Source organism: Nilaparvata lugens, chromosome 4, assembly GCF_014356525.2.
Source record: "Nilaparvata lugens isolate BPH chromosome 4, ASM1435652v1, whole genome shotgun sequence".
In the NCBI taxonomy this organism is placed as follows: domain Eukaryota; kingdom Metazoa; phylum Arthropoda; class Insecta; order Hemiptera; family Delphacidae; genus Nilaparvata; species Nilaparvata lugens.
The window spans coordinates 7,488,858-7,515,574 of NC_052507.1; the positions used below are offsets into that span (position 1 = coordinate 7,488,858).

Below are 26,717 nucleotides of genomic sequence, written 5' to 3' on the forward strand. Positions count from 1 at the left end.
TTATCAGAACTTCTCTTAAAAATTAAAAAAAATATATCTCTCCAAACTGAAACATTTTATCCCCCATATCGTTCATAGATGAAAAAGGAACATTTTTTGTAAATTCGATAAATTGTTTATTTTGACATTAATCGCGAAAAAACGCATATTAGAACAAAGCCAATGATATAAATGAAATGAAATTAAAAAATTCTTTATTGGGCCGAGAATTTTTCTCCGCCTATATACATATACGGAATGTATTAATAAGAAAAGTTCAGTTATTAAAGGAGTTTTCAATTCAACAACCCATAAATCGCTAATTTGACCACTTAAAAATTTCAGTTGCCACTTATCTCACTCTGTATAATGATCTCAACAATGATATTGAAAAAAATTATCAAATTTAAATAAAAATAGATAGGATGTACTGAACAGCCTTAACTGTTCATTATTGTGTTTGGAATAGTCTAATTACTTTTATTTATTAAGTTAATGAATTATTTTCCTCAATGATTGAATAATTGATTTCATGATTGAGATTGGATGATTTGTTAATTATTTGTTGATAGTTTAATATTTTCAATAATTGACCGAGCGAAGTAAGGTCTAAGATTCAAGTCGACGGTTTGGCATTTCTCTTAATGTTTAAATGTTTGAATGATTGAATGTTTGAATGTTTGAATGTTTATATGTTTATATGTTGCGCATTTACGGCGAAACTTGGTAATAGATTTTTATGAAATTTGACAGGTATGTTCCTTTTTTAATTGTGCGTCGACGTATATACAAGGTTTTTGGAAATTTTGCATTTCAAGGATAATATAAAAGGAAAGAGGAGCCTCCTTCATACGCTAATATTAGAGTAAAAACTATGGAATTATTCATCATAAATCAGCTGACAAGTGATTACACAGATGTGTGGACAAGCCAGTCTATTGCTGTATTTCCATAAGGTCTATAGTTTCAATCTTGTGGATGAGAATACTGCGTGAGGTCTACTGTTCACAGAACTACTAGTATGATTATTATATTACTAAATTGCTGAAACACGATTGAAAACGCTAGAAAATGATAGCTCTATCTGCTTTGTCGAATGATAGACAAGGATAGCAACAACAATGTTGATTAAGTTCTGTCATTATAAGGATAAAAACTATCTGAAAACGTTGAAAAAGAAGCTAGAAAAGAATAGCACTATCTGCTTTGTCGAATGATAAATAAGGATAGCAACAAAAATGTTGATCAAGTACTGGCATTATAACGTGGAGATCACTATACTGAATTTTTCTAGAGAAAAATTTACTACTCAAGTTCCAATATTTTCGAAAACTCTAATGATAGTATCAATTTTTAAGTTTCACGTAGCGTCGACACTTGAAATCTGTTACATTTATGTTGAGAGTAACGACAATAATTTATTACCAAATCTTTATATCTCAGGTACTTCGTTGGTAAAATAAATTGAAGTAGCAAATTTCGACAAAATTCGTAGCAAATTTGAAGAGTTGTTACAGTTGTAGTCGTTTGTTGAGGTGATAAAAAATACACTACAGAGTAGAAGTTAGGAGTGAAGGCTACAAAACAAGCTAAACTCGAGTATTCGGTTGATTTAACAAGAGTTTCCAATAAAATCCAGTAGTTGACGACCTATAAAACGTCGAATAAAACCGGGTTTTACAGTCAGGTATCACTCACTAATTAAATACTGTAGCAAGAACTGAAGTGTCGGCTATAAAGGACTAACCGCAATGAAATCGATCGAATTAGATAAATCTATAGAGGGATTCACTTGTAACTGTCAGAATAAATTGAATGTGAATTAACTGATTAATTAACTTAATTGAATTTCAGATGAGTCTGTAGAGAGATGTACTTGAATCTGTCAGAATGAGTTAAACGGGAATCATTGAATTTTAAATTAAATTTATGATTCTTTATTGATTCATACAGTAAGTACATCATCAGAATGATAGGGAGAGAAAAAATAAGGTAACCTTGTGCTATTCCTCTCCCAAATTTAGATAAGGTAACACATAGTCCGAGAAAGGTTTTCTTGTAGTTTATGAGGAACACTCATAGTTTCATAGTTATAGTCAAGGAATGCTCATAGCTGTATAGGTATACACAGAAATACAAAATAAAACTGTCTCTTTCTTCAAGGGCTACTTGTAAAATGAATAGAAATAAAAATCTCAGTACCCTTTTTGAATAATTTTATCACAAGTGAAATCACAAGTGAAAATGGCATCAATGTCCGAAACATGTTGTGATTAATTATTCAAAAACGGTACTGAGATTTGTATCCATATTTAAAATAAAACTGAATTGATTTATCCAGTTTAGAATGAATCTCACTTAAAGAAGTATCATAGTTTGAATAAAACATGTTCTGAAATTGCCCTCCAATCGACGAACAATCTTTACGTGGGAATCTATAATATAATAAGAGGAAAGATTTGGCTTTTACGTGTACAGGATAGGAAATTCACGAATGAAGCATCATCACGTCTGGACTACTGGACTGATTGACTCGAAATTTTGCATATTGGTCCTTTATTTACCGAGGATGGTTGTAAGCCTATTTAACCTTCCGGTAGTGGCGCCCTACTCAATCATACGAGCAGTCGCGAGTTGTATTTTTTACAACATCCGATTTCCCAAGTGTTATGTACTCTGTTTACTGTCAAAACATATTTATTAATCGTATAATTACTTTTCCATCTTCTTGGATTATTTTACACCTATGAACATTTGAATGATTACAATTTCATTGCCCAGTAAGGTACATCAAGCAGAACCATCAATTCTGCGTTATTTGTTCGTTTACAGTCTTTCCCAATCTTATGCACAGTGCGACTTATGCACTGTCTATAATTATTGTGCGAGTAGCCAGCTTTCAAATTTGTCCAGTTCGGAGTAGCTGATTCCCCCTATTGCAAACCTCTGATTTCATTAAATAGGCTCCAATCATAGAAACTATACTGGTAAAAACTGGCAGAAATATTCTGTATTTTCTACAATGCAACCTGCTCCATAGAAAAAATTATTGTTCTTCCTGGAATTGCCAATAAGGATAACTGAGATCTGTCAGCTGTTTTCCAAAAGAGTCAAAAAGCTGGAATTCCTACAATCCGAACAGGGTTTTCTAAGAACTTTAGAATTTACATCATGTCAGAAGTTGTGTGTCAAAGTCAAAGAGAATCCATCTGATTCCTGGAACTCTCAATTTTCTTTGACACCAGACGATTCGATCTGACACGTTTTCAACTCAAAAATTCTTTTATAGCATCTGGATGTTGCTATTGATTAAATATCTGAGTACGGAACAGGAAGAGAGGTGATGTTCATTATATTTCTTGGCCTAGTTTACGTCATCCATTTCTCTAACTCTTTCTGGATTATTATTTTCAAAGATTCCTGAGTCTCAAATTCATAATGTCATGCAAAGTATCTTGGTTTGAAAAACAAATATACAAACATCAGAATTCTCTGGACTTGACTACACAGCTCTCTATAACTACATCAGTAGATCAATATGCAATAGTATCATAGTTTTCATAGAGAAACATTAGCGTAAGTAGATATCCCATGGCCTAAGGTTATATATATGGAAGGGTACTAGATGATTTTTGTCTCAATAATAGAAAGAGGGAGTTGTAGAGAAACATAAATATCCACAAATCCTTAGAAATAAATGGTATCTATTGAAAGGCAGTATAGATATGAATGGTGAGTATTATCATAGAGAAAAAATAGCGTAAGTAGATATCCCATGGTATAGGGCATTTATGTCGCAACTTTTACTGTTATCTCAAGTCGATTACTATCGATTAATGTAGATTTTTACTGTTTTGTTGGGGTGAGAGTGTATGAACGGCACAATATGAGAGACTACCAGCGTCACACACCTTTTTGGGATAAAACTACGTGGACTATCGGCTTGAGATAACATAGTAAAAGTTGCGACAAGAGTTTTATCCCAAAAAGGTGTGTGACGCTGGTAGTATCTCATATTGTGCTGTTTATACACTCTCACCCGGTCAAAACCGTAAAAATCTACAATAATCTATAGTAATCGACTTGAGATAACAGTAAAAGTTGCGACATAGCCGCCCTATACCATGGGATATCTACTTACGCTATATTTCTCTATGATAGTATTCACCATTCATATCTATACTGCCTTTCAATAGATACCATTTATATCTAAGGCTTTGTGGATATTTATGTTTCTCTACAAGTTTGGTAGAGAGTTAGTGGGGAGGATATTCTTAATATTCTTTCCGAAGAATGGACATTGATATGTCCAAAGCTCCGCCAATTTATGTAGATGCATAACAATATAATTATTATCTATAGTTATTATATTACAAATTGCTTTTTCATATCATAAATACAGTTCAATAATTATTTTCTTAGTCTATATCATGTAAATTCATCTATTATTTTGCTGTATTGTAAGCTATTGTATATAAGTGTATAAGACAGTATATATTGTAATCTACATAAATAAAGTACTCAATCAATCAAGTCCCCCTTTCTATTATTGAGACAAAATGAAAATCATCTAGTACCCTACCATATTTATATTCTAGGCTTATTCATGATGATGAATCGGAATATGCTATGCATTAATAAAATATAATGGAGTGTAATATTGTCAAACCGTAGATTTATTTAGAATCAAGATACTGGTTTCGATTGTTACACCATTATCTGATTGTAAGATATAATGAGAAAGATATAATGGAGTGTAATATTGTCAAACCGTAGATTTATTTGGAATTGAGATACTGGTTTCGATTGCTACACCATTATCTGATGAACTGAAGTTGGAGTGGAAAGCAGCAGTATTCGAAATAACGGACAAGCACTGTTATTGGTGAAAGCCGTGACCTACAAAGGTCAACGTCTGACATTGGCCTAGACAAGCTCCTCCCCGATCAGTGGTTCTCACAAGCGTTACAAAATGGCGTCCAAACAGCTTCTTCTTCCTCTTCCTTCATTCAAGGTTTAGACTCTTGCCTGTTCAAACAGCATGTGCAATAGTATTGTTATTTCGTAGTTTAAATGTAATTTTGGTGGCTGGCAATAAGCATTAGTAAGATGAGCTGTTATTGGAAAGTGTGCAAGGTGAGTGAATGTGAGAGTGAATGGTTGCCAGTCTTTTCTTTCTCTCTTCTTTTTCTTTCTCCTTTTATTCATGCATTTAAAATTAGTTGAAGTGATATTCATTCCTGCTTGCAAACGTGAAGTATTGTATACTTCCAGCAGGTAGTATTTTTTATTCCAATTCACAAATTTACCGTATACAGTATTACCAGCATACCAGTATTTATTTTATTAATCTACCATTAATTATTTTTCATCTTACTGAGCTGTGTGTATTGTTTTCTTGTTGATTCTGAATGTGAATATTGTGAGTTTGAAAAATAAAATTTGAATTTATTGTTATTTTATGTTACGAGATGTATAGAAAACTGTTACATTAACATGAGGAATAAGGGGATAAGAGAAAAATGTAACAAATGACGAGCAATATTATGATAAAAGTAGATTGGTGAAGTTGTAATGATCGTTCAAACTCAACTGAGAATCTATTATACTTTGTTAGTCCTGAATATTCAGAAGTCTGCCTTTGTTATTAAAATGCAGAAACTCAACATTCTCATCCGCCTTGGACTTATTATGATAGTGTGTTATCAAATGCTTGGCAAATTGAAAATCCCCGTAACATTTATCTCAATCTCTGATAATTATGTTCTTGAAAATCTGTGGTCTGACAATATCTATTTTTATCCTGTATGAATAACTTCCAAAATATCACCTGAACAACTACTCAAAAAACCTCAAAAGAAAATGTATTTGTTTCAATACTATGATGAGGTCCACGTTATAATTGCAGTGTTCGATTAGCAATAGTATTGCTATCCTTGTCTATCATTCAACAAATCGATAGCGCTCCCTCTCTCGTTTTGCGCTGTTGCCAGATCGGCTTTTAACTATGTAGAATTAATAATCAATTCACAACATATTTCATCTTCATTAAGGAAATTCATCATAAAATTATTGAAAAATATAATTTCTTACTCAATAAAATATTATTGATTATTTTGAACGAGAATGAACAGTTAATGTTACATCAATAAACCTGTATCAGCTATACTGTCAAGAATGAATTTACAAAACAGTGAGGATCGGCAACGTTGTTCTCCTATCTTTCAGCACTACCATTATTTATTCCATTTCATTTATTCATAAACAATAAATACAATGCAGGAAGAAGCAACAGGCATTCGCCCAAAACTTCTGTAAACCTTAATTTGGAATACACAGTCTAGAGGTTATGAAAATGATAACTTTATCATGAGAAGGATTATAACGTGGACCTTACTGTAGTGTATTTGATATCATGAACTAAACGAACCTTGAAACTTATTAGGGAAGCCAGTAAAAAAATACCTAATCAGCATGGAACTGAGTTGAGTATTCACACTCTTGAAATGTGTTAACAACAAAATTAGGAGTAATATTTGAAAACATGTAGAGAACTTACAGCTTCCACTCATGAATATTTCATTGTATACTAAACAAGACCCGTTTTGCAACAACACTTCTCACCAAGTCGTACATTTTTATTGCGAGCATCTTGGTTTTTTGCCTCAGCAAATACTGATGTTAGTATACAGTCATTATAAGAAGCTACACAGGTTTGAATAAACAGCCAGCTAAAATCGTTGGGTGTGTGTCGATTCCCACAGAGACTCTGATCACATGTGCCAATCTTCACAGATACTCCGGTATTCTGTGATGTTCTTTTTGTTGCTTATGAGACGGAGCTTCAAAGATAGTTAGAGACATTACGGATTCCCGAGTTCCTATCTGAACCAACATCTCCTTGGCAGTACAGTACAGAACAACTCTGTCTCGAATTCCCTGGTGTCTCCCCCTTAGGATTCTTCCCTTTTCCCTCCCTAGATAGCTTTCCTCTCCCTTTCTCTCTTCTCATTTTTCCTCTCTCTTCTCCCCCTATTAGTCATTGTCTACCTTTCTCTTTTCTCATTTTTACTCCTTCTCTCCCTAGCATTTATTATCTCCCTTTCTTACTCCTAATTCTCACTCTCTCTTCTCTCCCTAGCAGCTATTCTCCAAATTTCTCTATCCTCCTTTCAACTCTCTTATCTCTCCATGTCTCTCTTCTCCTTATTCCTCTCTCTTCTCCCTTTTCTCCCTAAGGAAAAGCAGCAGATCTATATATTTTATACCTCCCAATCTGGATTATTGATTTGGGTTGAAGGAGTTCAACCCTTCCTCACTAATTAGAAATTCGACCTTGGGGAAGTTTATTACTTACATTGCTCCACCCACCCAGCATCTCAAGGAAAGTGGATTTCTACTCTCGATTTCAGTTCTGGGAAGGAATTGATACACAGTGCTCAATCTCAGTAATGTTCATGTGATGGGAATTGAATCTGTTGATATGATATCAGTTACAGAGAATATGTAGGCTTCATGAGATTACATATCAATCAATTAATTAATTTCAATAATGAAATGGAAATGTTGAGCCAAAAATTTGCAAACAACCTCATGCTACTTCAAGCAGAATAGATGCTTCACATAAGAATGACATCATAGAATAAAAATTTTCAATTCTAGAATTCAATGAAGTGAGGGCTCAAGTTGAGAGAGTCCCACTCTGCTACTCAACATGATAAGATCTATGGTAGTTTACATTATAAATCATAATCGAAATCCATCCATAGATCTATTCACATTAATGAAAAGGGCATAAGTCATAACCAATGTTCATTTTATAATTGTTGGATCCATCTACATTATGGACAAGAATATTCATTCAATTCAATTCATTTACTATGGTAGGCTACATTATAAACCATAATCGAAATTCATCCATAGATCTATTCACATTAATCAAAAGGGCATAAGTCATAACCAATGTTCATTTATAATTGTTGGATCCATCTACATTATGGACAAGAATATTCATTCAATTCGATTCATTTATTATGGTAGGCTACATTATAAACCATAATCGAAGTTCATCCATAGATCTATTCACATTAATCAAGAGGACATAAGTCATAACCAATGTTCATTTATAATTGTTGGATCCATCTACATTATGGACAAGAATATTCATTTAATTCGATTCATTTATTATGGTAGGCTACATTATAAACCATAATCGAAGTTCATCCATAGATCTATTCACATTAATCAAGAGGACATAAGTCATAACCAATGTTCATTTATAATTGTTGGATCCATCTACATTATGGACAAGAATATTCATTTAATTCAATTCATTTCATTGGATTGATAAGATCAATTCAATTCATTCATTATGGTAGGCTACATTATAAACCATAATCGATATTCATCCATAAATCTATTCACATCAATCAAAAGAACATAAGTCATAACCAATGTTTATTCATAATTGTTGAATCCATCTACATTATGAACAAGAATATTCATTCAATTCATTTCATTGAATTGATAAGATCAATTCATTCATTATGGTATGCTACATTATAAATCATAATCGATATTCATCCATAAATCTATTCACATTAATGAAAAGTGCATAGGTCATAACCAATATTTATTCATAATGGTTAGATCCATCTACATTATGGACAAGAATATCCAATTCAATTCAATTCATTTTATTGTCAATTTAGAATAATCAAGACATATTAAAAACTCTTTATAATATGACATATTATCAAAAATTTAGATAAATAAACATAATTATTCATACATGAACTTAAATGAAATAAAATAAAAAGTCTAGGAATCACCAGCAAAAAGAAACTCTTCGCCCGCTGGTGAGAGTTGCAAAACAGTAGAAGAAAAACATAATATTTCAAAATAATGCAGCGAATTTGTGTTCAAATTTAACTAATTATTACAGTGGAGACTTTAGAACAGTAGAAAAATAAGTATTAATCATTGATAGGTGTATTTGGAGTATAAATGTCAGCTGCATTATTTTCTTTAAGAATGAGCCTCGATGACACCTATATCTATAGTCAGGTACAGAGGTTCACGTTGATGTTTACCCACAAACAGACTTTTTTAGTCTATGTGGGCAATTACTATTTCATTATCAGGGTATTGATATGCTGCACATTCACCGTAAATAGTTATTTTTGCAACTAGTGCGCAAAGTGACAGTTTGCTGCACCGAAAGAAACGTTTACGCCCGAGCCGTAGGCTAGGGCGGAATGGTTTCTTGAATGTAGCAGAGGAACTTTGCGCACGTATTTCACATTAAGTTTTTCCTACAGTTACCATTGAATATGAAAAGTGGGTAATTATGGGTAAAATTGCCTGAAATCCATCAAATGTAAATCTGTGTAATTTTATTATTAATAAATAAAATAGAATGTAGTATGTGTGTTTGGTGGGGCGGCTGTGTGCTGTCAACTGCTGTCATCCACCACAGTCCAAGACTCTTATAACGTGCTAGACCCACAGTCACTGTTACCAACTTAATTTTGATTTTGCTGCACTGGTGCTCCATATAACCTTTGACTATAGAAAGAATTTTTAGAATTCTTTCTATAGTCAAAGATATAACCTACTAACTATTTTGCGTTGTCATGTTGCAAATCTGGAGTGCAGGAAAAATTTTTCCCGCACTAGAGCGGAAAAGTGATTCTTTGTGTTCTGTAATCAGTGCAGCAATGGCCACTTTTCAACGTAACTGTAGGAAAAATACATTTCCGTATAATATTAATATAATTATTTACAATAATAATAGTTTTCAGTAATAGTAATAATGTTTCTATCAAGTAATGGGGATAATTCCCACTATTATATATATATATATATATATATTATATATATATATTATATATATATATATATATTGCTTTATTTGAATAATTTGAATTTTTGTAGTTGCGTACCCTGTGTATGTATTATATTCTATTATATGTTGTATTATTCTATGGAAATAAATAAAATCAATTTAGAATGCAGTATTTGATAATCATTGGTGCTGCTATTCTTGTCTATCAATCAACAGAACTGATAGCGCTATCCTTTTCCAGCTCTGTAAGGTTGCCAAATCGTTTTTCAACAATGTAGAGTTTTAATAGATGTCTGCTACATTATTTTCCTTTAGAATAAGCCACAATTTCACCTATATATAGTAAGGTACTGAGGTTCACATTGGGAAAGCAGTATTTGATAATAATATTGATGTTGCTATTCTTGTCTATCAATCGCCAAAGCTGATAGCGCTATCCTTTTCCAACTCTGCAAGGTTGCCAAATCGTTTTTCAACAATATAGAGCTATAATACACGTCTGCTACATTATTTTCCTTCAGAATAAGCTTCAATTACACCTATCTATAGTGAGGTACTGAGGTTCAAATTAAAATTAATGCAGTATTTGATAATCATTAGTGTTGCTATTCTTGTCTATCAATCGACAGAACTGATAGCGCTATCCTTCTCCAGCTCTGCAACGTTCTCAAATCGCCTTTCAACAATGTGAGTCATGAATATTCAACAGATCATGAAATCTCAATCATAAAAATTCATTATTTAGCCTTTGAAAGGAATTTTTTCTTGTAATTACTCGTAATTTTAATATTACTATACAAATTATTTGTTCTAAATCGCTTCCCAGATCATCTATACATCTATGAATTATTAAAATCTCAAGCGCTCTATTCAACAAACAATACTTTTTATGATTTCCATTCATCATAACTCCATATTATTCATCCATTTGACATTAGTCCAGGTGTGGAGCATAATATACACACTTGCATAATATTAATCAAGCGTTCAATGAAAAGAAAGAAACGAACCAAACTTGCAGAGTTTTGTATTATTTTTTTGTACACTGCATGTCAAAAAAGAAGAGAAAATTGAATTTCATCACTCATAGTTTCTCACCTATCAGGATCCGTGCAGATACCCAAACTCAGTGTGTAAATTCCAAAATAATACCAAATTCCTTTGTCAAATAATTTGCACTACATGCTCGAAATTGTCAGACTGATACTATCACCTCTATATTGCAGAATACACTTGCAGAGCATTGCTGTTGAAGGTTATCCAACTTTAACCTTGTCTAACCTTGTTGATCATACAACTATTTTCCAATTTACGTACAGTATTTCAATTTGTACACTACTGAGATACTTAACCTACCTTACCCAAGAGCAAGTTCAATCTCAACAACTTGCAGTCATTTTTGTACTGATAAATCATTTTTCAACTAGCCTCTTCTTCCTTATCGTGTAGGTTATCAACCTCGCAGTCGCCTTGGTAACCGCTGTTGCATTTTGAAATGACGCATTCCATTCTGTTGTTCACACGTCAGAACATTCCGGATGTAATCAATAAGTCATTTTTATGTTGAGAATAATAATCTCTATTGATAATTATAATTTTCATTGATGGAGACAACAGGTATATTTTTTTCTGGCTCCAAATTTTTAAAAATTACTCAAAAATTTTCCAATTAATTGTGATTTGAGTGTGATATTTTTGTTTTTTATTCTGTTTTTAACCATCAAAATTTAAAAATCTTAGTTTTCGTCGTTTTTGAGTGAAAATGGACTTAATTTTAGTAAAGTGAAATCATAACCCTATTTTGGACTTAAAAAATGTTATCTAAATTTGGGAGAGAAATAGTACAAGGAGTATCCTTAGTTTTTCTCTCCCAATCAGTGTTTCTTTGTAGAAAATAAAAATAAATGAATAAATAGAATTAATATAAATATTTTTTTTGAAAAGGAAGACACGTACCAACCGGGGCCCTGTTCCATGTGAAATTACAAGCTAATGTCCTATTATAATTTTCTATTCTAATAACCAGCTGACCGCAAATATTAAAGAACGAGCAATAGCCAGCTTCTACATTTGACTCTAGGCCAAAATCGTTGTCCGTCAGTTTGTTTGTTTGCTCCATAATGACTTTCAAACACTTGATCAATCAGCTTCAAATTTTCAGCATATCTATATATCTATATATATATATATATATATATATATATATATATATATATATATATATATAAAAGCGAAATGTCACTCACTCACTCGCAGAACTAAAAATCTACCGGACCAAAAACTTTCAAATTGATTGATTGATTTGATTGGATTTTTTTGATTTGAAACTTCTTTATTGTCAATACAATTTTACAAAACAAAAATATATAAATATCCTTCAAAGCAATAAAGCCCAAAGGTAAAAACCTGTTTGGGAAACATAATTTTTAAATATATACACACAACTCTCGAGAATAACATCAGCCGGCCTTAAAAACTAATAACATTTTGAATTTCAGCGAAACCTCTAAACTATTGTACTATATTTAGAATAAGCTTCCTTATCTTTATATAATAACAAGGTTACAATTCAATTATACTACAATATTAAAATATTTGTTAATGTCGTCCTCCATTAAAAGATGCTTACGGTTTTTTTTCAAAAAAATATTCTTCACCTGACAATTTATGATATCAATCGGTAGGTGATTGAAGAATGTTGGTTCTAAAAAAAATTTGGTAGGTATGTTCAGTTGGCCCTTTAGAGGCGCACTAAGAACGGATTTGGAAAAATTTTAACTTTAAGGGTGGTTTTTAAGGGTTTAAAGTTCGTCTTTTAGCATGTATATTCTTGTTATTCCAATCTCTTAATCATAATAAATTGAAATGCCCATACCATATGATAATAGAGAGCTATAATCTAGAGAGAGTACCTCTTCGAAACAGTTGTTAACTAGTAACTAAATTAATAATTTTAAGGGTTGACATTAAGTTGAGTTGACTTTGTTAGGTTGGCACCAAGTTGAAGATTGAAATGCATTTATCGAGGAAAAATTGATTGGGCACTGCTACTTCAATCAGAGCTATTCCTGGGAATATTATATTACTAGCCGTCAGGCTCGCTTCGCTTGCCATATCTGTTTAGCCAGACGTTTAGTCTGGACCCCCGACTGGATCGTCCCAACAGTCATATGATCGTCCTACAAATGAAAAATGTTGATCTCATTCTTGGACGATCCAGTCGGGGATCCAGGTTGGGCCCCCGCTGGTTAGACGGATATGGCGAGCGAAGCGAGCCTGACGGCTAGCATTTTATATTATTCGAACGTTTTCACAGATTAAGTTTGTTGGACAACAGAATTTACCGACACCTTCGTCCTTTTCAAGACATAAAAATGTCAGGCTCTCAATACAACTATATAATTATTGTGTATAACATAGATGTATATTAATATAATGAAGAAAGAATTACATGTACGGGATAAGAAATTGACGAATGACGCATGGGATAGGAAACATGACGCATCATCATGTTTGATCTAATGGACTGATTAACTTAAAATTTTGCTTGAAGAATATGGATTCTCAATTTACTGAGGATGGTTATAGTCCTATTTTAAATTCTAAATTACTTCTAGTTCTCAGTTTGTCAAGTTGTTAATTAGACCCTTGCGGAGCACGGGTTACAAGCTAGTAGTCAATAATCACAAGAGGTACAAATCATACAAAGGTCATATGAGGTACAGTAGAACTCCAATTATCCTAATTAATGGGGACTGGGGCCCATTCGGATAGTCGGAGGTTTTTCAAAAAATTGCCTTTGGAGAGAAAAAGAGCTACGTTTTGATAATGCACTATTTTTCTATTGAATTAGATGAAAGAAACATCATATTTTCACATGTTTCAAATATAAATCAAATGTAGCCTTCTTATGTACAAGGGAAGGACAATAGTGAGCGAACGCGCAAACAATGGCATCGCAGAGGGAAGAATTATAGCGCACTTAGGCCCGGTTGCACAGCAGCCGGTTAAATTTTAACCGTGATTAATTCCACGAGAACCAATCATAGAAGGCCTTTCTGATAAGACGGCTTCTCTGATTTGTTCTCGCGGAATAAATCACGGTTAAAATTTAACCAGCTTTTGTGCAACCGGGCCTTAGACTTTTTTTGGACAATTTTTTTTCTGAAAGTGATTCGGATAATCGGCGATTCGGATAGTCAGAGTTCGGATAATTGGAGTTCTACTGTATCTAAATTAATTACAACTATATATTTCAATAGAGCTGCTGAAAGAGTTTTGTGTTGGGACAAAATTGAGACTGTACTATGCCGTTTGAGCGGGAGCCAATGAGAGTTGAGTGTGGGCGGGGCTTCCACTTCCACCAAGCAGAAACTGGAGTGCACTCGCTTGTGATTGGAGGAAATCGACCAATAGGTTTGTAGAACGGGTGCAGACTGTTGTTTCCTATAGTTAGATGTAAATTAATTCCATACGGTTAGCATTCCTTATGAATAACTTGTTGAAGGTCTAAATAAGTTGAAACGGAATATACATATAAATAAATCGTGGTGATTTGTGGTGATACATCATCCCAAATGACAAATTAGCTGTGTTCTAGATCATTCATTGCTTGCATTTATAACTTGTCACGTCCCGAAATTATGAAATCTACAAAACAAAACACTTTTATTCTTATTTATGAGTATTGCATGGTCGAAGCCTCCATTCCTGTTCTCACAATTGTATGGCTCAAAAATGATTCATTATAAATATTACAAAATCGATGTATTTTCAATGGTACTCTTTGAAAAGGATAACAAGAATAGAAGTAAATGGGGAAAGAGTGAGTCAGTGAGCGACTAAGTGTGATGGGAAGAGAAAGAGAGGAGAATTAAGTTTTTACTTTCCTTGCCCTATTACTTTCCTTGCCCTATTACCATAGGTAAGGAAAGTATTGCTTTCCAAAAAAAATTAAGGTACCCTAATTTCAAGTTTTCTATACGTTTCAAGGACCCCTGAGTCCAAAAACATGATTTTTGGGTGTTGGTCTGTGTGTGTGTATGTGTGTGTGTGTGTGTGTGTGTATGTGTGTATGTCTGTGAACACGATAACTCCATTCCTAATTAACCGATTGACTTGAAATTTTTAACTTAAGGTCCTTATACCATGAGGATCCGACAATAAGAAATTCAATAGAATTCAATTCAATATGGCGGAAAAAATGGCGGATAATCACTAAAAAACCATGTTTTTCACGGTTTTCTCGGAAACGGCTCTAACGATTTCCTTCAAATTTATAACATGGATAGCTATTCATAAGCCCCATCAACTGACATGAGTCTCATTTCTGGGAAAATTCCAGGAGCTACGTAATATTATTGAGAAAAATGGCGGATAATCACTAAAAAACCATGTTTTCACGGTTTTCTCGAAAAATGACTCGACCGATTATTTTCAAATTCATACCCTGTATAGTCATTCGTCTGCTCTATTAACTGGAATGAGTCTCATTTCTGGAAAACTAATGTGGGGTCCACCCCATCCTTGAGAAATGTACTTTGTAGCATCCTTCTCGTGCATGAGGTAGGTAGGTAGAGCAGTTCATAAAATAACACATTAACCTGGTTAAATGGGGATACAAGCAACCGGAGGAGATTTTTTGCGACTGCGGAGATACACAGACTATGCGACACCTTTTACAATGCCCCCTACTGCCAACCCACTGCACATTTGACGACCTCTGGGAGGGAAATGATTTAGCTGCCGACCTTGCCCGGTATTGGGCTGGAAAAATTTGAAGTCCGGACACGAAAAAGTAAAGTAAGTAAGTTCATAAAAAGAACACATAGTCGAGATATTCCATCTGTTAGTAGAACAGCTGCTTTGACGACTTATAAAAAATATCGAATTTCACAATTTACACAAAGGAAAAAGTACTCTGAAAACAATTATGCACATATACAGAAGTCTGATCGTAGTTTCAAATATGTTGCCGCCAATCATCATTATGTTACTCCCCTAAATCATTCTCCTTTAAGAATGAGGCTTATAGTTTAATGAGCAAGGAAAGTTGTGTGAGTGTAACACACCAGATTTTTTTCGGTAATTCTTCAAAATTATATTTTAAATATGTTAATATTCCCTAATTTAGTTATAATTATGTGGAATATTTCCTTTAAGTTTAGTTTTGAAGCATCTAAATTTGATTATCTACTTTGTGAAAATACTTGAGGACTGAACATTTTATGAACTGAAGAACTACAAGACTTGACCTATTTTGGACTATGTGCTATGTAAATTTGGGAGAGGAATAGCACAAGGTTACCTTATTTTTCCTCTCCCTATCATTTTGATTATGTATCCATTGTATAAATGAATAAATGGATAAAGAGAGAGAGAAAAAATAAAAAGGAGGAGAGAGAAGTCTAGAGAGAGTTGAGAGAAGAGGAGAGAGGAAGAGATTGAGAGAGTGTGAAGTGTGAGAGAGATCGAGAAAATGAGATATTGAAATGAGGAGTAAATGAGAAAGTATGAGAGAGTGAGAGAAAATGAAAAGGAAGAGAGAGTGATTCAGAGAGGGGGATAGAGAGGAAGAATGTGTGCGAGAAAGATAGTGAGTAGTGTGAGTGAGATTGAGAAAATGAGTGATTGAAATCGGGAGTAAATAATGAGAAAGTATGAGAGAGTGAGAGAATGAGAAGGAATCTGATCAAAAATATTATACACTTTCTGATTTACAACGCGATGCACCCTCGGCTCGAATTACTTCGACAAGACACTCTGCTGCGTCTGACTCATGAATCATGACTCATGACTCAATGACTTACCAATTAACTAAGACTGATGAATTTTGACTCATGACTCATGGAGATTCAATACTCTCCAAAATATTTGTTTTTCAGTTTGAACATAATTCATCTCACTGAGCAAGAGTTGATTTGAATTCAATTATACAGAATGCCTACTAAGTCAAAAATGAGAAAAAGAAAGAAAAAAGCTCATGACACATGAAGCATGACTCATGACTCATGAAGCACGACTCATGTCTCTCTGAGGCAAGAGAGATGATCTCTCAGCGCGCGACGTGACTTGTTTCCTCCGAGGAATATACATGAGCCACCGTGAGCCTCTATGCTGTTATTACATTATTTATAAGAACACGCTTTATCATCATGCATCCACCTCGCATCTCGCACGCTTTATGATCTCTGGCTGCTCGGCAGGTGATACTTTCCTTGTTCCTGCAATCTCAGGGGTCAACCTATCAGCGTTCTCCGTTCCCAGTGCATATTCTTCGATTACTTCGTTACAGTAAAACTAGTTCGATTACTTTCCATTCGTGAACTACTTTTATTACTTGGCTTCATGAGATGCAAGCATACAATTATAGAGAATTGATAAGCTCTACCAACTGCTACAAGTCTCATATCTGTAAAATTTTCAGGAGCTTCGCCTTATCTATGCAAAGTTTGATTTCAGATTTTCAATTATCAGGCTCCAAATACAATTTAAACAAAAAAATTCAGGTGAATTAGATTGTGCATGAAAATCTCTTGAATTAATGTTCTGTAACATTTTCACCCAAAATTGAAAATAAGCTTGAAATTCGATAAAATGTGATTATTTAATTGCAAACTGTTGGCAACTGTTGATTCTATTAGATCATTCACTATGAAGAGATAGCAGACTTTGTATGTCTCCAGCGTTATTGTCCTGTCACCAGCTGGCTCAAATCTTTGACTAGTAGACTTGAGATGCGCGTGTACACTAGCGTCAGGTGATTAATATATAACGGCAAGGAAAGTTGTGTGAGTGCGCCACACCAGATTTTTCTTTCAGCTTTTTCTTCATTCTTTTATTTCAGTCGCATCGATTTTCACCGCGACTTGATCGTTCTGTTCTACTTCTAGTCTGTGTTATCGTAATTCATTATTTTCCCTAACAAAACATGGGAAAAAACCATAGTAAAATATAGTTTCAATATATTTAAATGATGAATGTATCTCCATTTTCATATGGATCTAGTGTGAGTTCTCGAGTGTATTCCCCCTGCAATAACAGTTGATGTATAAGGTCTATGTTATATCAGTTCTCTGGTCTATAATGATCCCACTGACAAACGCTTCTAAATTCAGTGGAACGAGATAATGAACCAGTTGAGAAACTCTTCATGTTCCTTCCCTTGACCTACACCTTGCTACGTATATGATAGTCATAGTGCATAGCTGTCAATTCCAAATTCAATAAATAATAAGATTCGAGGTTGTTTCAGTTCCGGTAGTAAGGGTTCCGCTGTATAAGTTCACCAATAACAAGAATACATGGTAGTATCAAAGAAAGTGAGAAGATAAACATCCAACGTTGGTTTGAAAGGGTACGCGACTAGGTGTCACCCCGACTACTTGACACCCAGACTACTCTTGTCCCCTTTTAAAACCGGTTTTTAGGGGACAAGTAGACGTGAGCCATACCCGTCTAGTTGTCTCCTTTCTGAGGAGGTGACAACTAGTCGGGGGGACACCCTTTCGCGAAGGTGCGAGGTGTCAAGTTGTCGTTTACGGTCAAGACTAGCTGGCACCACTGATCTTGTAGTAGTCTGGGTGACAATTTGACGGCAATGGTAGTCTATATTTTTACGAGGGTACAAGTGGTCGCCTATGGCCAAAATGACCAGGTGTCAAGTTGTCGGGGTGACAACTAGACGGTTACCCGTTTGAAACTTTTGTATGATAGTCATACAGGTAGGCCTTTCAAAGTGTGAATAATTCAATAAGTGCGAAGGTCTCATGGTGTTCCAGTAATAAGGTCTCCGATGTATGAATTAACAAGAATAACAACACTATAATAACAAGAATATATGATACAAGAAAAGTTGAATACTCTAAGCTGGTTTAAAATTTTCATATTATGATAGTCATACAGGTAGGCCTATCAAAGTGTGGATAATTCAATAAGTGCGAAGGTCCAGTAAAAAGGTATCCGATGTATGAAGTAACAAGAATAACAACACTATTATAACAAGAATATATGATACAAGAAAAGTTGAATACTCTAAGCTGGTTTAAAATTTTCATATTATGATAGTCATACAGGTAGGCTTATCCAGCTGTGAATCCCGAATTGAATAACTAATAAGGTCTAAGGTAGTCAAACAACTGGGCCTATCAAATTGTGGATTCCAAAATTCGGAAAGTAATAAGGTATACGGGTGTTCCAGTAGTTCCTGGTGTATTCCCAAAGTAACAATGTATGATAAGAAGAATACAATGATGCAAGAAAAGTTGAATAATCTAAGCTGGTTTAAAATTCTCATATGATAGTCATACAGATATGCCTATCAAGATCCGAATTCCAAATTGAATCACTAATAAGGTATTAGGATTCAGGTAAGTCTATCAAGGTTTGGATTCCAAAATTCAATAAGTAATAAGGTACAAGGGTTTTCAAGTAATACGGTCCCACTGCATAAGGTTTCCATTAACGACAGAGACACAAGGATACAAGCTAGTTTAGAAAAGTGAACAGAACCTGAATATCTCTCCCAAAGACTGGTCACGCCTAGGGATAATGTTCAACCACCAGAAGTCACGTTCTAGAGATGGGCTGTGATTGAATTTAGAATGTTTTCGTTCGACAGAAAAACAAAAAACGCAAAAAGCTGAAAACGCAACCATTGTTTGCACAGTTTTCCAAGTCGTTGTCGATAGATATTCGTTTTCGGCCAGGTTTTTGCGCCAGAAAAGTGGGAGATTTTTTCATAAAAAGAGACTGGGCGGAGAGATGGAGGCGAAAATGAATTGGTTCAACTCACCACTCACCCTGTAGGTTGTGATGGTGGTGGGAGGGTGGCCCCCCTGATGTTGGCAACTGCGGCGGTGTGAAAGAAAATGAAAAAGAAACGAAGTCTTTGCATTTTCCAAGGTTGGAAATGTATGTTGATTCTGAGCTCATATAATATTCTCTCTTCTACTCCTCCCCTCTTCGTCTTTCTCTTCATCACTTTCACCCCTTGTTTCATTTCCTCTTCATTCTCACTAAGCCAACATATATTCCAATCTGCATAAATGGAGAAATCTAATCCTTTTTCCATCCTTGTTCCCTGTGATAAGCTTCTTCGAAATTCTGTATCTGGATACTATGGCATTGTTTTTTAGATTTGATTATTTCAAAGGTTGTTCAGCAAAATACTTGATCACCTTTGCTCCCTGTGATAAGCTTCTTCGAAACTTCTCATCCAGATACTATTATATTTCAGATTCGTTTGTTTCAAAGGTTGATCAAAAAAATACTGAAAAATGATAGAAAAAGATACTTCATCACTGTGTCTTTTTTCGTAGGGGCTACTCTTGAATAGAAATGAAAATAAAAATCTAGGTGCCTTTTTTTAAAATTGTTTACTCACAACCTGTTTCGGCTATGATGGCATTATCAAGACTTGATAATGTTATAGTCTACTATGTATTTATTGACCAAGCGAAGTGAGGTCTAAGATTCAAGTCGACGGTTTGGAATTTCTCTTAATGTTTAAATGTTTAAATGTTTATATGTTGCGAATTTACGGCGAAACGCGGTAATAGATTTTCATCAAATTTGACAGGTATGTTCCTTTTAAATTGCTCGTCGACGTGTATACAAGGTTTTTGGAAATGTTGTATCTCAAGGATAATATAAAAGGAAAAATGAGCCTCCTTCATACTCCAATATTAGAGTAAAAATCAGACTATAGAATTATTCATCATAAATCAGCTGTCGAGTGGACTATAATACTACCCGTTCAAAAACATCGAACATCTTGAAAGTGTATCTTTCCAACAACGTTAGTAGACAGTTGACTATAATACTACCCGTTCAAAAACATCGAACATCTTGAAAATGTATCTTTCCATCAACGTTGTAGACAGTTGCAGCCAGACAGCGCTCACAATGACGCATGCAATTCAATATCTCATTGTAACTCAGTGAAGAAACAGCTGTTGTGTGGACTATTAATTGCATGCAGTGAGGCATGCAATAATTGATAACTTGAAGTAGCATAGTATTTTCTCCTGACTTTTCCCTGCTTTCAACCCGGTAAGCTTTTGATGATACTGTTGTAGCATAGTTGTTTACAACAAATTATTAGCATTCCAATGATAATAATCATAATCGATATTAATAATCATTGTCGATACAACATTTGAAACAGCCATTAGTTATTGACACACCGATATCTCGCCGACACGTCAGGACATGACATAATTCACTCTGATGGAGGCTGTAGTTTTTAACTGCGCGAGGTCTACTGTTCACAGAACTACTCGTATTTCAGATTCGAATGTTTCAAAGGTTGTTCGAAAGTCGTCAATAAGACTATTGCTAACCTATATGCTAGCCTGTTTCATATTTTCATGAATTTTCAAGATCGTAAGAATGTAGAATCGTTCTTATTGGTTCATTAGAGTGAGGTACCGTACGCTAAGAACGTGTTTGACTTCGTTTGAAAATACAAACATCATCGATTAGTTATACTGCAAATACTGTTTTTGGTGAGATATAGTTATATTCATACATAATAAAACACGAGAATATTGTCTAAGAATATCAATAAATTCGTGATTTTTTTACAATATTCTAGTGGTTTATTATCAATAGTTTATTTATTTATTTATTTCATTGACAATCACAAATCATAATTATACTAGTAGTTCTGTGAATAGTGGACCTCGTGCAGTTATAAACCGCAGCCTCCTCTTATACTGTCCATCAGATTAAATCCTATATGTCGTGTCGGCGAGATATCAGTGTGAAAACGGCTAATGGCTGTTCGGGTTGGTGTATAAAAAATGCTCACATCAAAAGTTAAACTCCTTTCAAGACATACTGGCAACAAGACAGCTCGATTTCAAAGCAGAGAAAGTTCGAGAGACAATACTACTTATTTTAGTTATTAATTGCATGCGTTATTCCACGCATTCAATAATTCATTAAATAGTGCGAAAAATTGCATTCAATGAGGCATGCAATTGAATAAATGAATAAATGAATGAATAAATGAATTTATTTCCTTCTTGAGAGACATAGTAAAAACACAAACAGAATCTTGGAAATTAACTGATCACGTTATCCAGTTATTGTGATCAGTGTGTAATACATAATATTAAATTTATAAAACAACAATAGTTTGAGTCTAGTCTAGCATAATAAACTTGAATATTAAGGAATTAATAGTCTACACAGATCTTTTACCAAGTTACATTGAGATATTAAATGTCATGCGTCATGACATGCAATTTATAATCTTTCGACAGCTGATTTATGATGAATAATCCTATAGTCTAATTTTTATTCCAATATTGGCGTATGAAGGGGGCTTCTTTTCCCTTTTATATTATCCTTGGAATGCAAAATTTCCAAAAACCTTGTATATACGTCGACGCGCGATTAAAAAAGGAACATACTTGTCAAATTTCATGAAAATCTGTTACCGCGTTTCGCCGTAAATGCGCAACATATAAATATATGAACATTCATACATTTAAACATTAAGAGAAATGCCAAACCGTCAACTTGAATCTTAGACCTCACTTCGCTCGGTCAAGTATATAATATTTTTGGGAGAAGACAACAGACATTTCCCAAAACTGTCTTTCCCCAATTATTTACAAATGAAATTTTTTTTTTAAATGAAAGTTATAGCATGTACAGCTTGATTCACACATCAATACAGTATCTGAAAGCGTAATCAACAATTCTCATGAGTTATCTTTGGGCTATTCCCACACATCCCAGCTGAGAGGGTATGAATAGCCCCGTTACAACTTACAGGAATAATATTCTCACTGTAACGGGCACGTTATCTGATACTGATACATTTAATTATTCTGAAGACCTCTGCTACTGCAGACATTGACAACAGGGCTAACAGCTAGATGGAAATTCGATGAGAACTACAATCCAAAAATTAGTTGCCAGCCCGGTAATCGAACCCGGTACCTCCCAATTGCCAGTCAGGAATGCTTACCCTTACACCAAACTGACAATCTCTGGATAGCAGCGCTCATTTTATACGAAGCCGTAGCGGCCAACCAGTTACAGATGGAATTAAATAGAAAATGCATTCTCTATTTAATTCCATCTGTTACTGATACATTTTTCTTTTTAATTTTTAGTTGCACCAGTATGCCGTCCCGGGCAACAGACAGTGATAGCCGCCTCACGTTTCGAAGCCGTGCAAGTGACATGTGAAGTTGAAGCCGATCCCGATGACGTCACGTTCACGTGGAGCTACGATGACGTCACTTACGACAACCGAAGGCGTCACGGTGACAGCACTGACGAGGAACCAGGACATCATGGTGACATCAGTAACGATGACGGAAGGCGTCACGGTGAAGTCACTGACGATGAACGAATTCTTCACGGTGACGACACTGACGACATCCGAAGACGTCACAGTGACATCACTGATGACGACACGTCAGTGCAGTTCGACGTGGAACGAACACGGAGTACTGCACTGATTACGTCGCTGACTGCATCTCATTTTGGGAATATATCCTGTTGGGCTACCAATGTGCTGGGCAAACAGAGGCAGGCTTGTGTCTTCCAACTGGTTTCAGCTGGTGAGTTAGAAATACAATTCTCAAAATCATCACTTCTCTAAAATAATTCGAAGTATTCTATCTTTATGTATTTTGGAGCTCTAGAAAGGGGGGATAAACGGTTCAACCGGTTCCAGAGCCAGTCCCCGTGAGGGATCTTGATATTAATAAGATTAGAGATGGGGGTAAAAGTCAAAATCTTATATTATTTATTTAGTCTATACCAAAAAAAGATATAGATCCTCTCTATGTCTTCATAAACGATAGATATATAATTTATGGTTGTTAATATCCAGTTTTCCGTTCAATCTTTGAACAATTATTAACGTTTTGGGTTGAACGATGCTTGTCACTTCAAAGTATGTGACAGTAAATGAGAACTGTCAGCTACCAATGTTCAACTTTCTATGTTCTTATGAGAGTTGTAGTGGTAAATATCCATATAGGAGGAAAACGACTGGATGTTGTCAAAACCACTGGTTTATTTATTTATTTATTTATTAGAACAGTCACAAACACGATATTTGGAAAGAGAAACAGGCAATTGCCCAAAACTTCTTCTATAATTATCAAAGCAATTTGAGATACAAATTTTCATTGTATATATCTTGACCACATTTTCCAAAAATGGAAATGTGGAGAAGATTTAGGAATAGAACTTGAAAAGAACGTTCACCTGAATGCATTGTTATTTGCTGATGATTTCTGGATAGTGCAGGACAATGAAAATGACCTCCAAAGATCAGTCCATATCCTCAATGAAATAGGCCAGAAATATAATTTAAAAATATCAACTAAGAAAACAAAAATTATGGCATTCAGTGGCAAATATCCGGTCAGATAGAAAATTGTTAATTATAATACAGTGTTGGAACAAGTTTCTCAATATACATATCTGGGAAGTGACATTAGTTACAAAGATGAATTAGATATTGAGATGAAAATGGGAAAGTTCTAAATGATATGTGGAAATATCAGCAGGACTTTGGGTAAAAAATCTAGAACAGATACAATTATGAAATTTTATAGGGTAATGGCCGCTCCAGTCCTACTCTATGGTAGTGAATCATGGGTTACTACAAAGCCACTTGAAAGAAGAATCGGAATCAATGGAGGGAGCATGTTCAAAGAATGGCAGCAGAAAGAATACCATTTAAAGTCTATAATTATCAGCCAGTAGGCAAAAGAGATGTTGGCAGACCACGCAAGCGGTGGCAATAATAGGATGTTTTTTATGTTTATTTGAATAATTGGCTAGATATGAGTCAGAAAAGGTTGAAGCCTAATCCTTCTTTGCAGGAAGAAGAAGAAGAAGAAGAGAATTTTCATTGTTGCACCATTATCAATCACTGTTCAACTTTCTCCAGTAGAGTTTACTGGAAATTAATAGTAGTATAACAACTGAAACTTGTATCTTGAATTGTACGATTGTTGCAGTGGTTTTGACAAAATCGAGTCATTTCCATCCACTATCAATTTTTAACAATCAAGATTTTTCCACTTATGCATAGAACAAATAATCTGGAAGTTTTAGGAAATCTAGTATGGGAGTTTTCGCTGCCTTGGGCTTCTCTTCAATGTTTGAGATTTCAACTAGCTCATCAGTTAATCAAATAACCTTCTTCTAGTCATTCAACATGCCACAACAAAGTTTAAATCCATCACTAATTACTAGCTGCCAAATTATGTCAATTATAGTGAGGTCCACATTATAATGGCAGTGTACGATTGACAATACTGTTGCTGTCCTTTTCTATCATACAACAAAACAGATAGCATTATCTCTCTCTCGCTTTGCAATATTGTCTATTTGCCAGAATATTTTATATTCACTTTTGACAGTGACTGTACAAAACTGAACAAAAAATTCTCAGTCGCCATTTTTTTCTTCATTCTATCAAAATACTTGAGTGCACAAGTCGTATAATTGATTCGAAATGAATTTTTGGAACGATGAAATAATTTTTAAACATTACCGTATGAGAAACACAAATTAAAATACCTGAAATGACATTTTAAAAGTTAATAACCAACCATCCTAGACTTCATCCATGCTTCAGTTAGCCTACCCGAATAGGTTAGACCTACTCGTACCGGTATAAATAACATTGAAAAGTTATTTCAAAATCAATCCATTGAAATTAATTATTTTTAAAAAGTTTTTCTATTATTTAAAAAAGAACTTGGAATAGAATTCATACCATATAACTCAATTTTTGTTGCTTTGAAATTCAGATCAGTGTATCACAGCTTTTTAAATTAGCCGCCATTTCAGGTTTGTATAAAAATAAAAATCTGATCTCAGTTATGGAAGCAAATTTTTGAATCAGATTATGAAAAAATATATTTTCTTGATCAATTTGACATTAAATTCATTATTTTATCAAGGAAATGATAATTATTATTGGATTAAATTTAAAGGAATGAATTGAGTAACAGCTGTGTACAGTCAGTGGCAAAATGGAGAGAATTGGCAACGTTTTTCTCCTATCTTTCTTCACTGCCATTATAATGTGGACCTGACTATAGTAAGATGCCCCTCAGAAACCCCTGAGGAAGGTGAACCAATTTCTGTTACCCTCACGTCTCCAAAGACCTCCAGAATCGAGACAAGTTAATGAATGTTTCTGCGGCGAATAATATCTACGCATTATGGAAGTGCATTAATCAGATTAGTGGAGCGGTTGAGTCTCTCTTATTCGCGTGAAATTGCCCGCGAAAGATAAGTTTTTGCTGGATTTTTGTCGAGGGAGGGGGCTTTCACTGAATGACATGCGTAACGAGGCAAATTTATCAGCGAGCCTAATTTGGTTCGGGAAACTGATGACTGATACTCGTTTTGTGATGGTTTGTTCTATACCATGGAAATCTACCTTCACTTCATTCATTATTATCACATCTTCTACGTCTATTTAGTATTATAATATTATCTTCGGCCTCAATATTATTGTTCAAGCTCTACCCTTCCCAATGATAGAACCTTCATTGAACATGCCAGTATGAATAACTACAATAATCTTATATATGAATTATATCAATGCTCTATACCATAGAACTCTACCTACAGTATATTCAGTATTATAAAATCTTCTTCCTCTTTTTGGTATTATTATGATATTATCTTCACCTCAATTATTGTACAAGCTCTACCCTTACCAATGATAGAACCTTCTTTGAACCTCCCAATATGAACTACTATATTGATCTCTATACAAATCGAATGAAATTTTCTCTCATTAAAATATAATTTTGACATGTTATAGCCCCCACTACTGAGTGGAATATCTGTAGTGGGATTCACTTTCCAAAGTGAGCACCTGATTAACATT

The 26,717-nt window shown here is 34.4% G+C and overlaps 1 protein-coding gene across 1 annotated transcript in view; it reads left to right on the forward strand.

Annotated features, from left to right (window-relative positions):
* The window catches only part of LOC120350798 (hemicentin-2-like), a 228,886-nt gene extending 205,436 nt beyond the window's left edge, over positions 1–23,450 (forward strand). Inside the window, exon 12 of the mRNA XM_039425661.1 lies at positions 22,957–23,450. Coding sequence (XP_039281595.1) covers positions 22,957–23,450 — 494 coding nt within the window. The remainder of the gene's footprint in view (positions 1–22,956) is intronic.
* The last annotated feature ends 3,267 nt before the right edge of the window (positions 23,451–26,717 follow it).